This window comes from Macaca nemestrina, chromosome 12, assembly GCF_043159975.1.
Source record: "Macaca nemestrina isolate mMacNem1 chromosome 12, mMacNem.hap1, whole genome shotgun sequence".
Taxonomy (NCBI): Eukaryota; Metazoa; Chordata; class Mammalia; order Primates; family Cercopithecidae; genus Macaca; species Macaca nemestrina.
The window spans coordinates 7,571,778-7,584,090 of NC_092136.1; the positions used below are offsets into that span (position 1 = coordinate 7,571,778).

At 43.0% G+C, this 12,313-nt stretch overlaps 1 protein-coding gene across 1 annotated transcript in view; it reads right to left on the minus strand.

Annotated features, from left to right (window-relative positions):
- The window catches only part of TOP6BL (TOP6B like initiator of meiotic double strand breaks), a 103,059-nt gene that overhangs the window by 16,940 nt on the left and 73,806 nt on the right, over positions 1 to 12,313 (minus strand). Inside the window, exons 11-13 of the mRNA XM_071074209.1 lie at positions 8,348 to 8,469; positions 7,454 to 7,564; positions 2,745 to 2,843 (exon numbers count right to left, since the gene is read on the minus strand). Of these exons, the coding sequence (XP_070930310.1) occupies positions 2,745 to 2,843; positions 7,454 to 7,564; positions 8,348 to 8,469 (332 nt within the window). The remainder of the gene's footprint in view (positions 1 to 2,744; positions 2,844 to 7,453; positions 7,565 to 8,347; positions 8,470 to 12,313) is intronic.

A 12,313-nucleotide genomic window follows, 5' to 3' on the forward strand; every position in this document is an offset into this window, starting at 1 on the left:
AGATGTGAGCCACCATGCCTGGCCTAATTTTTTAATACTTTGTAGAGATGGGGTTTCACCGTGTTGGCCAGGCTAGTCTTGAACTCCTGAGCTCAAGCAATCTGCCTGTCTTGGCCTCCCAACGTGCTGGGATTACAGGCTGAGCCACTGCGCTTGGCAAGACCATTAACATTTAATGGAATAGTTGATATGATAGTGTTTAAATATATCATCTTGATAAGTGTTTTCTATTAGTCTCATGTGCTCTGTTCCCTTTTCCTCATTTTCTGCCGTCTTTATTGGAGACAGAGTCTCACTCTGTTGCCCAGGCTGGAGTGCGGTAGCACGATCTTGGCTCACTGCAACCTCTGCCCCTGGGCTTCAGGCAATTCTCCTGCATCAGCTTCCCAAGGAGCTGGGATTACGGGTGCAAGCCACCATGCCGGGCTAATTTTTATTTATTTTTAATTTTTTTAGTAGAGATGGGGTTTCACAATGTTGGCCTTGAACTCCTGACCTCAAGTGATCCGCCCGTCTCAGCCTCCCAAAGTGCTGGAATTAGAGGTGTGAGCCACTGCACCTGGCCATTCTGTCTTTTGGGTTGAGTTTTTATGATTCTCATTTTATTTCCTTTTTTGACTTACAACTCCTTGTTGTGTTATTTTGTTTTATTTATTCATTTTGAAACAGAATTTCACTTTTGTTGCCCAGGCTATAGTGCAATGGCGCGATCTCGGCTTACTGCAACCTCCGTCTCCCAGGTTCAAGTGATTCTCCTGCCTCACTCGCCTGAGTAGCTGGGATGACAGGCACGCACCACCACACCCGGCTAATTTTTGTATTTTTAGTAGAGATGGGGTTTCGCCATGTTGGCCAGGCTGGTCTCGAACTCCTGACCTCAGGTGATCTGCCCGCCTCGACCTCCCAAAGTGCTGGGATTACAGCCGTGAGCCACCACGCCCGGCCTTGTTGTGTTATTTTAATGGTTCCTTTTATTTATTTGTTTTTGAGACAGTGTCTGGCTCTGTCACCCAGGTGGAGTACAGTGGCACATTCTTGGGTCACTGCAGCCTTGACCTCCCAGGCTCAAGCAATCCTTCCACCTTAGCCTCCCAAGTAGCCAGAACTACAAGTGTATGTCACCATGTCTGGCTAATTTTTTTTCTTTTTCTTTTTTTGTAGAGACAGGGTTTCACCATGTTGTCCAGGCTGGTCTTGAACTCCTGAGCTCAAGCGATCCACCTGTCTTGACCTTCCAAAGTGCTGGGATTACAGGAATGAGCCACCATGTCCAGCTGGTTCCTTTTATTTATTTATTTTTAATTTTTATTTATTTTTTTTTTCGACAGCACCTGTACCATTTTACTTTCCCACCTAACATGCACAAGGATTCTAATTTCTCCCCATCTTTACTAATGCTTAATTTCTATTTTTTAAATAATAATGTTGTAGTAAATATAACGTGGTATTTCACTGTGGGTTTGATTTATCAGTTTACCTTCAATTAGTATTATATCACTCCACATATAGTATAATACCTTACAATAGTATATTTCCATTTCTTTCCTCTTGGTCTTTGTGCTATTATTGTCATATATTTTACTTCTCCATAGGTAATAAATATTATAATACAGTGTTACTATTTGTGCTTTAAAAAGTCAATTATGGCAAGGACGTAAAGAATGTAAAGGACGAGTTGATGGGTGCTGACGAGTTGATGGGTGCAGCACACCAACATGGCACAAGTATACATATGTAACAAACCTGCACGTTATGCACATGTATGCTACAACTTAAAGTATAATAATAATAAGAAAAAAAAAAAAGTCAATTATGGGCCGGGCACAGTGGCTTGAGCCTGTTATCCCAGTACTTTGGGAGGCCAAGGTGGGCGGATCACCTGAGGTCAGGAGTTTGAGAACAGCCTGGCCAACATCGTGAAACCCCATCTCTACTAAAAATACAAAAATTAGCCTGGCGTGGTAGTGGGCGCCTGTAGTCTCAGCTACTCGGGAGGCTGAGGCAGGAGAATCGCTTGAACCTGGGAGGCAGAGGTTGCAGTGAGCCGAGGTCATGCCACTGCACTCCAGCCTAGGCAACAGAGGGAGACTCCATCTCAAAAAAAAAAAAACAAACCAAAAAAACCCCAAAAAAACAAACAAAAAAATCCACTTTTATCTTTTCACCTTTTTGGATGCTGGAGATCTAGAATTTTCTTAGTTGGGGTCTTTACCCTCAAGGAGGTCAAATAGCTTTTAACTGGTTTTGTGATGGTCTCCTCTAATGAGTGAAGGGAGATCCTAGCAGGAAATTCTGTTTCTCCAGATTCCAAGTTTAGCTGGTGGTAGTCGTCTAACTGAAGCCCACTTTTCTGGCTCTCTTGGCTCCAGTCAGTAGGATTGACTTATCTGGAACTAAAATTATAGGATGAATAAATAAGAGAGATTAAAGATGAAGTTATCCTACAGTGTCTTCTGGACAAGATGGTGTAACAGGGACTGAATCTACCCTTGGGCCTGAAATAACAAAAATCCTGGATACAACGTATGAAACAACGGCTTTCAAGATATGGGACACCAGGCAACCAGTGGGATAGTCGTTCCTGAGAGATAGAAAACAGATGATTTTGTTTCACAGACTTCCTTGCTGAAAAGCTGACCTCAGATTATGCAGTCTGAAACACTTGTACCTACCCACCCTCAATTCAGGATTCCCATATATCAAAATGGAAGATTCCCACCAAAGTACTGATTATTTACACTTACCTGCTTCACCTCACATGAGCAGTGGTGAAGAAATTGGTGCTGAGTGATCTCACGAAATACTTTGTGCAGTTTGGTCCCAAACTCTTGTGTGTCAGCTGCCTAAAATGGGCCAGAAATAGAACATACTGAGTTCCAATACTGGAAACCAAGGGGGGAAGCTCTCACACACAGTTAATACAGGGAGAAGAGGAGGCATATAGTAGGCAAGCCATTAAAGTTAGGAGTTTTCTTAGTCTTCATGAAGGCAGGAGAGGTAAAAAGAAGGCCTGAGCTACTTGGTATAAGACAGGCAGTTGTGACTCCTATATGTCTTCCCACTTCTGTCATCTAAGCAAGATCCTTCAGAGAAGGTCTTTGTTCTCCCATCTTTTTTTTTTTTTTTTTTTGAGACAGAGTCTCGCTCTGTCACCCAGGCTAGAGTTCTGTGGCACAATCTTGGTTCACTGTAGCCTCCGCCTCCCAGGTTCAAGTGATTCTCCTGCTTCAGCCTCCCGAGTAGCTGGGACTACAGGCATGCACCACCACACCCAGCTCATTTTTGTATTTTTAGTAGAGACGGGTTTCACTATGTTGGCCAGGCTGGTTTCGAACTCCTGACCTCAGGTGATCCACCCATCTCAGCCTCCCAAAGTGCTGGGATTACAGGTGTGAGCCACTGCACCTGGCCTGTTCTCCCATCTCTGTAGGAGATGAATATCCAGAAGATCCATCTGTTCATGAAGGGGTTATATAAACTGCTCTTCTATAAGAAGAGTTTCCAAGACAGCACAGGTTCTACTGCATAACTGAGGCTGATATGAGACTCTTTTTTTTTTCTGACAAGTCTTTTAGGGAGGAGAGGAACAAAATAATACAGTTTGCACCCACAGGAAATAGGTAACAGCTTTCTGCTTTTAAATAGATAATTATAGGATGTTAGAATTAAAGGGGACCAGGGTAATAACCTAATACAACACACTAATTTTATGGATGAGAACATTGAAATTCAAAAAGAAGTGGGCTGGGCGCAGTGGCTCACACCTGTAATCCCAGCCCTTTGGGAGGCCAAGGCAGATGGATCACCTGAGGTCAGGAGTTCAAGACCAGCCTGACCAACATGGAGAAACCCCGTCTCTACTAAAAATACAAAATTAGGCATGGTGGCACATGCCTGTAATCCTAGCTACTCGGGAGGCTGAGGCAGGAGAATCACTTGAACCTGGGAGGCAGAGGTTGCGGTGAGCCGAGATCGCGCCATTGCTCTCCAACCTGGGCAATAAGAGCAAAACTCTGTCTCAAAAAAAAAAAAAAAAAAAAAAAAAAAGAAGTGACCCACCCAAGATCTCACAGCTAGTTAGTACAAAAGTTAGGGCTTTAATGGATACCTTAGAATTCCCAATATAGTGTTCTTCTCACTACCCTGTGCTATCCACATGACCCAGAAAGTTGAAGTTATGATAAAATACACTAGCTTATAAATGTGTTATACACTTTGGCTCATAACTCCATTTATAGAAATTTGTTCTAGAAAATAATTCGAAAGAAGCAAGACATTACATAAAGGTATTAACTGAAACACTATATAAGCAAGAATGTAAACAAATGTCTAACAGAGAAATCGTTTATTAAATTAGATTTAAACAATACGGTGGGATATTAACTAAAAATTCTAAGACTGTTGAAATGGGGAAAATGTCAAATTATATATGAAAATAGAATGCTTTGATTACAACTATATATGAGATAATGAGTAAAAATTATAGTGATAAATTTTACTAGTTATTATTTTAAAATATTTTTTGTATTATACTAGCTTTTCAAGAAAACTATACTAAAAAAATGAAGCAACAAATATGGAATGATATATTGCCCATTGATAATACCAGTTGGTCAGCACACATTCCTAAAGGAAGGGAAACACTAACATTTATTGAGAATCTACCATATGCTATGCACTTTGACACTGTCTTAGTCCATTAGGGTTGCTATACCAAATTCCTGTAGACTGGGTGGCTTGTAAATAATAGAAACTGATTTCTCACAGTGCTGGAGGCAGGGAATCTGAAATTAAAGTGCCAGCATGGTCAGGTTCTGGTGAGGGCCCTCTTCTGGGCTGTAGGCTGCCCACTTCCTCCCTGTGTCCTCACATGGCAGAAGGGGTAAGGGTCTCTCTGGGTTTTTTTGTTTTTTTTTTTTTTCCGGTGGGGATGTAGGGGGACAGAGTTTCGCCCTTGTCACCCAAGCTAGAGTGTAATGGTGCGATCTTGGCTCACTACAACCTCCACCTCCTAGGTTCAAGTGATTCTCCTGCCTCAGCCTCCCAAGTAGCTGGGATTACAGGTGCCCACCACCACGCCTGGCTAATGTTTTTGTATTTTTTTTTTTTTTTTTTAGTAGAGACAGAGTTTCACCATGTTGGTCAGGTTGATCTGGAACTCCTGACCTCAGGTGATCCACCCACCTCGGCCTCCCAAAGTGCTGGGATTACTTACAGGCATGAACCACCACGCCCGGCCTGGGGCCCCTTTTATAAAGGCACTAATCCGGCGGGGCGAGGTGGCTCACGCCTGTAATCCCAGCACTTTGGGAGGCCAAGGCAGGTGGATCACCTGAGGTCGGGAGTTTGAGACCAGCCTGACCAATATGGAGAAACTCTGTCTCTACTGAAAATACAAAATTAGCCGGGCGCGGTGGCGCATGCCTGTAATCCCAGCTACTCAGGAGGCTGAGGCAGGAGGTTTGCTTGAACCCTGGAGGCGGAGGTTGCGGTGAGCCGAGATTGTGCCATTGCACTCCAGCCTGGGCAACAAGAGTGAAACTCCGACTCAAAAAATAAAATAAAAATAAAGGCACTAATCCCATTCATGAGGGCCTAATGACCTAAATCACTTCTCAAAGCCTCATACCTCCTAATGTTATCAGTTCAGGGGTTAGGATTTCAACATATGAATTTTAGGGATATATAAACATTCAGACCATAGCACACATTTAGCTCTCACTTTTATAACTCTGTGAGGTACTACTATTTTTTTCCAATTTGTAGACAAGTCTCAGAACTACAGGCCTAAACATAACTTATAAGTCAATGAGTCAGGATTTGAACGTGAGCCTCTGATTCCATATTGCCACATACATGTAATAGTTAAGGTTGCTCAGTTATTTCCAGTGTATTCTGTCGCCATGAGATAGCATTCTTCAACAAGGAATTAGATTAGGAATCACTGATCTAGTCCTAGCTCTGTTCCTTTTTTTTTTTTTTTTCCCTTTTTTGAGACGGAATCTCACTTTGTCACCCAGGATAGAGTTCAGTGGGGTGATCTTGGCTCACTGCAACCTCCACCTCCTGGGTTTCAGCAATTCTGCCTCAGTCTCCTGAGCAGCTGGAACTACAGGTGTGCACCACCACGCCTGGCTGATTTTTATATTTTTAGTAGAGACAGGGTTTCACCACATTGGTCAGGCTGGTGAACTCCTGACCTCAAACAATCCACCTGCCTCAGCCTCTGAAAGTGCTAGGATTACAGGCGTGAGCCACCACACCCAACCCTAGCTCTGTTCTTAACTAGCTGTGTGACCTAAAGCAGAAATCTTAAATAACTTGTTTCCTTATTTGTAAAATAGTATACATACTACTGTTCAACAAATATTTCTTAAAACTTAAGCCTGGTACTATGTAGCATCACAGTGGTGCAAATAAAATAATGTTTCTAAAAATACTGTACATTTTACAAAGATAAGCAGTAGAATGTCATTAAAATCATGGCTTTTTTTTTTTTTTTTTTTTTTTGAGACGGAGTCTCACTCCATCGCCCAGGCTGGAGTGCAGTGGCGCGATCTCAGCTCACTGCAAGCTCTGCCTCCTGGGTTTACGCCACTCTCCTGCCTCAGCCTCCCGAGTAGCTGGGACTACAGGCGCCCGCCACCTCGCCCGGCTAGTTTTTTGTATTTTTTAGTAGAGATGGGGTTTCACCGTGTTAGCCAGGATGGTCTCGATCTTCTAACCTCATGATCCGCCCGTCTTGGCCTCCCAAAGTGCTTGGATTACAGGCTTGAGCCACCGCGCCCAGCCTTTTTTTTTTTTTTAGATGGAGTGTCGCTGTTGTCACCTGGGCTGGCGTACAATGGGGCGATCTCGGCTCACTGCAATCTCCCCCACCCAGGTTCCAGCAATTATCCTGCCTCAGCCTTCCGAGTAGCTGAGATTACATGCAACTGCCACCACGCCTGGCTAATTTTTGTATTTTTAGTAGAGACATGGTTTCACCATGTTGGTCAGGCTAGTCTCAAACTCCTGACCTCAGGTCATCCACCCGCCTCAGCCTCCCAAAGTGCTGGGATTACAGGCATGAGCCACCACCCTGGACAATTTTTTTTTTTTTTTAAGACAAGTCTCACTCTGTTGCCCAGGCTGGAGTGTAGTGGCACGATCATGGCTCAGCCTCAACATCCCGGGCTCAGTTGATCCTCCTACCTCAGCCTCCTGAGAAGCTGTAACCACAGGTGTGCACCATCCCACCTGGGTGATTTTTTAGTTACTTGTAGAGACAGGGTCTCTCTATGTTGCCCAGGCTGGTGTCAAACTCCTGTGCTCAAGCAATCCTCCCACCTTGGCCTCCCAAAGTGTTGCGATTATAGGCATGAGCCACCATACCCAACCCAAACTCACTTTTAAACCCAAACCCATTTAAAAGCCCACTTTTAAGCATCCCCAATCCCAATCTCCTACTAACTTGAAGGGTCTGGAGACACATCTTTCGGAAGCTGCTCCTAGTGCTTCCAGTTAGAATACTCATGATGGAGTTCACAGCCACTGAGAGTGAGGCCTGTAGTTTCTGCTGAGCCTGGGAAACATAACAAGTAAGGGGAAGACTGCGTGAATCCCAAGATGTGGTTTAGAGAATCCCAGAGGGCCCACACATTTCCATCAGAGCAGGATTTCAACAATTCTTCCTATCCATCAACAAAAGTTACTGAGATCCTCACATATTTTTATACCATAACATTTAGGGAATTAATATAAAATTTTAAAATGTTCTCACATTTCACAGAGGTGGCTTACTGACACAGACACATTTAGAGAAGACAAGCAATGGGACATTGGTCAAGAAAACAGACACACTATTTGAAAAAAAAAAAACAGCTTTTAGTTCTGCTCTCTTAGTGTGGTTGTTTTTTCCCTGAATAGTGGGCCATATGAGGCAAGAAATGTGCTACCAAAAGTACACAGGATGGATGGATTTAGAAAATCAGGTAAGGAGAGAAGGTGGTAGTGTAAAATATTAGGAAAATGGGGGAGGAACGTAAGACACAGCGAAGCAGCAGCTCCAGAAGTCTGTGTGGGAAGGGGAATTATATGGATAAGGAAGAGGTGTGGTATCAGCCATTTTTCCCTATTAACTATTTCCTTATTTACCCAAACACACCTACTAGTCACTGGTTACAGTGATCCATTTAAGCTAAAGTTTGAGTTGTAGGCTAGATGCAGCGTTATAAGATCACCCAGGTGACAGGAGAGAGGAAGGGGCATTAAGGGAAGAAGGGCTCCTGGGCCCTGTGCCTGCTATATATGCTTGCTATCTTTTTCTTAAAGAATAGGAGAAAAGAGGCTGTGAATTCCTTATTACCTTGGCAGCCTGGTGATGTTGCTCCAAGACCTGGTCCACGGTGAACTGGATGCAACCTTGCACTACACTGTGGCTCTCCACAAGGATGGCATTGAGATGAGCTGTGAGCAAAGTATAGACTCCTAAGGGGAGGGAGAAGGTAAAATTATCACTATATCTACCTCCCCTCACTGTGCATCTTCAAAGGCTAGTCTTAAATTACCAGATGTGTAAGATTTAAGACACTTTACTAGTACATTGATGAATTTCTTTTAAATCCAATATAACATCTGAGATGTTGTACTGAGATCAGTACAACAACTGAGAAACTGCAGGCCCTCAGAATCAAGCTAAACAGAGGTGTACAAATTATCACAGTAGTTCAAGAATGGTAACACTGGTTTCTGAGGAATCGAGTTCTTAAGGAATGTTCAGTAGGGCTCAGAACATGGTATCAGGCTTGCATTATCCAAGGATTAACCATAAGCGAGGATAACTACTTCAAGATTGCTGTTCATGTGCTCTGAGTCAGGACTGGGAGTGGAAAAGATGCCTCTTGGAAGAAGAGACCCCTACATATCCACAAATAATTACCTTTTTTAAGACAAAATCTCCCAGCAACTTACAAACCTACCCAATTCCCACTTATAAATCTAAGAAAGCTCAGGAAAATTAAGGTGAGGAATGACATTATTTTTTAAAGAAACAAATAATGGATCCTGTTTAATTCATATACATACCATGTACTATAAACAATTCCAGTGACTCCAAAGGAGAGGAGAAAGGGAGAAGCAAATGTCCTATAGAATGTGTCTAACCCTGCTCTACATCTATGTGAACATCACTGCTGTGGCAGTGCTTTCAGATGTACTGTGGTAAAGAAAAGGTTAAAATTCACAAAGATGACACAGAACTGTTGGTATGAGGTCCTTTTAAATGGGGGATTATCTCTGTTAAAGTAACCATGGGCACCACTGCTCAGCCTCATTCAGAAAAGCTAACGTGAGAGCAACAGGCAAAAAAATTATGCCATCAAACAACAGGCCGCCATGTAATGATCCCGATGCAGCAGGCACAGGAAGCCAAATTTACAGGTCACCTGGAGAAAATCTTTCTTGATTATTCTTTGTTTACAGTGTTCAGAATTATATAATGAAGCAGCCTAAAACTGGCTGGCTTTTTCCAGGACTGTATTAAAAATGCAAGCCAGAAGAACATTTTCTACCATAAGGCACCATGAGGCTTTCCTGTTAGGGAAGGTAATATATGGTGAGCTCAAAAGGATTCTGGAGCTGGAGTCAGGGAGAACATAGATTCTAGGGTCAATTCTGCCATCAACTAGTGGTGATGATATCTTTTCTTCAGTATAGAAAATGACTTTATACCACCTGCTCTCAGAGGTATGTTGTGTAGATAAACTGCAATAATGTACATGAAGTGTTTTCTGGGCTTTTTTGTTGCCCAGCCTGGAGCGCAGTGACACGATCTCGGCTCACTGCAGCCTCGACCACCAGGGCTCAAGTGATCCTCCCACCTCAGCCTCCCGAATAGCTGGGACCACAGGTGTGCACCACCACCATGCCTGGCTTTTTTTTTTTTTTTTTTTAAGACAGAGTTTTGCTCTTGTTGTCTGAGCTGGAGTGCAATGGCATGATCTCAGCTCACTGCAACCTCCGTCTCCTGGATTCAAGTGATTATCTTGCCTCAGCCTCCTGAGTAGCTGGGATTACAGGCACCTGCTTGCCACCACACCCAGCTAATTTTTGTATTTTTAGTAGAGACGGGGTTTAGCCATGTTGGCCGGACTTGTCTCAAACTCCTGACCTCAGGGTGATCCGCCCGCCTTGGCCTCCCAAAGTGTGGAGATTACAGGTGTGGGCCACCATGCCTGGCACATTTTTATATGTAGAGACGAGGTCTCGCTATGTTGCCCAAGCTGGTCTTAAACTCCAGGGCTCAAGCAATCCTCCTGCCTTGGCCCCTCAAAGTACTGGGATTACAGGTGCCAAGCCACAGTGCCTGGCCTATGAAGTGTTTTGAAATATACACTGTACAATTTCAAAATATTGCTATTGCTATGTTAATATATCATCTAGATTGGTATTTTCCATAGTTTGGTTTTAAGAATAGCTTCAAGAAATCAGATCCCTTTTGAGAGCAGATTTTTATTTTTTATTTTTTTATACTTTAAGTTCTAGGGTACATGTGCACAACGTGCAGGTTTGTTACATATGTATACTTGTGCCATGTTGGTGTGCTGCACCCATCAGACATTTAATTTAAAAGTCAAAGTTCATTCCTAAAATTTTGACCATCAAAAAATACTTTTGACATTGTGGAAAACAATGAGTTAGTCACAAGAAAAAAAAAATGAGTTAATCACAGAAAAGTTACCATGACAAGGTAGGTGGGCATAAGGCCAATTAAGTAATTTTCTTAAAGACACATGGAAACAGACTAATTTTGAACAATCTGTTTCCTAAAAGAAGAGGTTCTAGAGAAAGCTTTTAAGGATATGAGAAAGAAAAGGGGGAAGATAAGGTAAAATTATCACCATGTCTATATCTACCTCCCCTCACTGTGCAACTTCTTCAGAGGCTAGTCTTAAATTACCAGATGTGTAAGATGTGAGAGACTTACTGTATTTACTAATACATTGATAAATTTCTTTTAAATCCAACACTGAGTACAACAACTGAGATACTGCAGGCCTTCAGAGTCAAGCTAAACAGAAGTGTACAGATTATCACAGTAGTACAAGAATGATAATACTGTGTTTCTGAGGAATCTGAGTTCTTAAGGAATGTTCACTAGGGATCAGAACATGTTATCAGGCTTACATTATCTGAGGATTACCTTCTGGCAGACCTTAAAAAAAAACTGCCAGAAGGTAGCAGATCTTAAGTCTTAAGAGGGTTTTAGACCTGGAAACGCCTTTGATGGGGCCTAGCCTAACAATCTCATGTTAAAGATATGAAAAGGGAGGCTCTGATTTACGTGACGTGCTTCCCAAAAATCACTGAGGAAGTTGGTATCAGTGCTAAAATTAAACCCAAGTCTCTTGATTCCACCCTCATGTCTTTTCCACAATAATAAGTTGCTGCTCTTACCAGCCTCTGTCTGTGTGAGCATAGGCCACAGGGAACAGCCCTAGGAATCCTCACATTAGTTTAGATATCTATTTTCCATTCCCCGGCATTAATCATCGGAACGGCCATGCACCAAAGACCACTAGCTCCTCAAATAAACAGCTACAAGCCAGAGCCCCAGGAAACAGTGCTTCTCTCCTACAGTGTGTACAGCACGTTTTGGGAAAAGGCAGGGAAAAGTTTGCCTTATCTTACTGCTGAGAGGCTCAGAAGGAAGGTAGCAGGAAGAATACCACAGCCAACAATGGTTTGTTCAATAAATAATGGACACCAGTCAACATGAGCTCTTTTGGTCTGGTGTTGTAAGCAGTCTTTTTCTTATGACTCAGTGGGAGCAGGGCCACACCAAATAGCACTGGAGTGCCTGAATAGAGTCCCATGAAAACACACTGGCCCATAGAGAAAGGAGAACACAGAGACATATCAGAAGCACCAAAAGGGAGGCTTACAAACTTTTCCCCAAATTTGTATAAGCTCCACTTCTCCCTGTAACTTTCCTCAAAGATTAGAAGGGCATTGAGAAACACTTAAATTTACATCTCAGGGTTTACTGGATTAAAATAAAGAAGCCAACTCCTGCTCATGCTCAGTGGTTTTCAAGTTTTACTATATTTAAGAATCACTTGAGGCAGGTGTGTTGCTCATGCCTGTAATCCGAGCACTTTGGGAGGCCGAGGTGGGAGGATCACTTGAGCCCAGGAGTTCAGACCTTGTCTCTACAAAAATAATAATAATGGGCAGGGGCAGTGGCTCACACCTGTAATCCCAGTAGTTTGGGGCACCAAGGAGGGTGGATCATGAGGTCAGGAGTTCGAGACCAGCCTGACCAACATGGTGA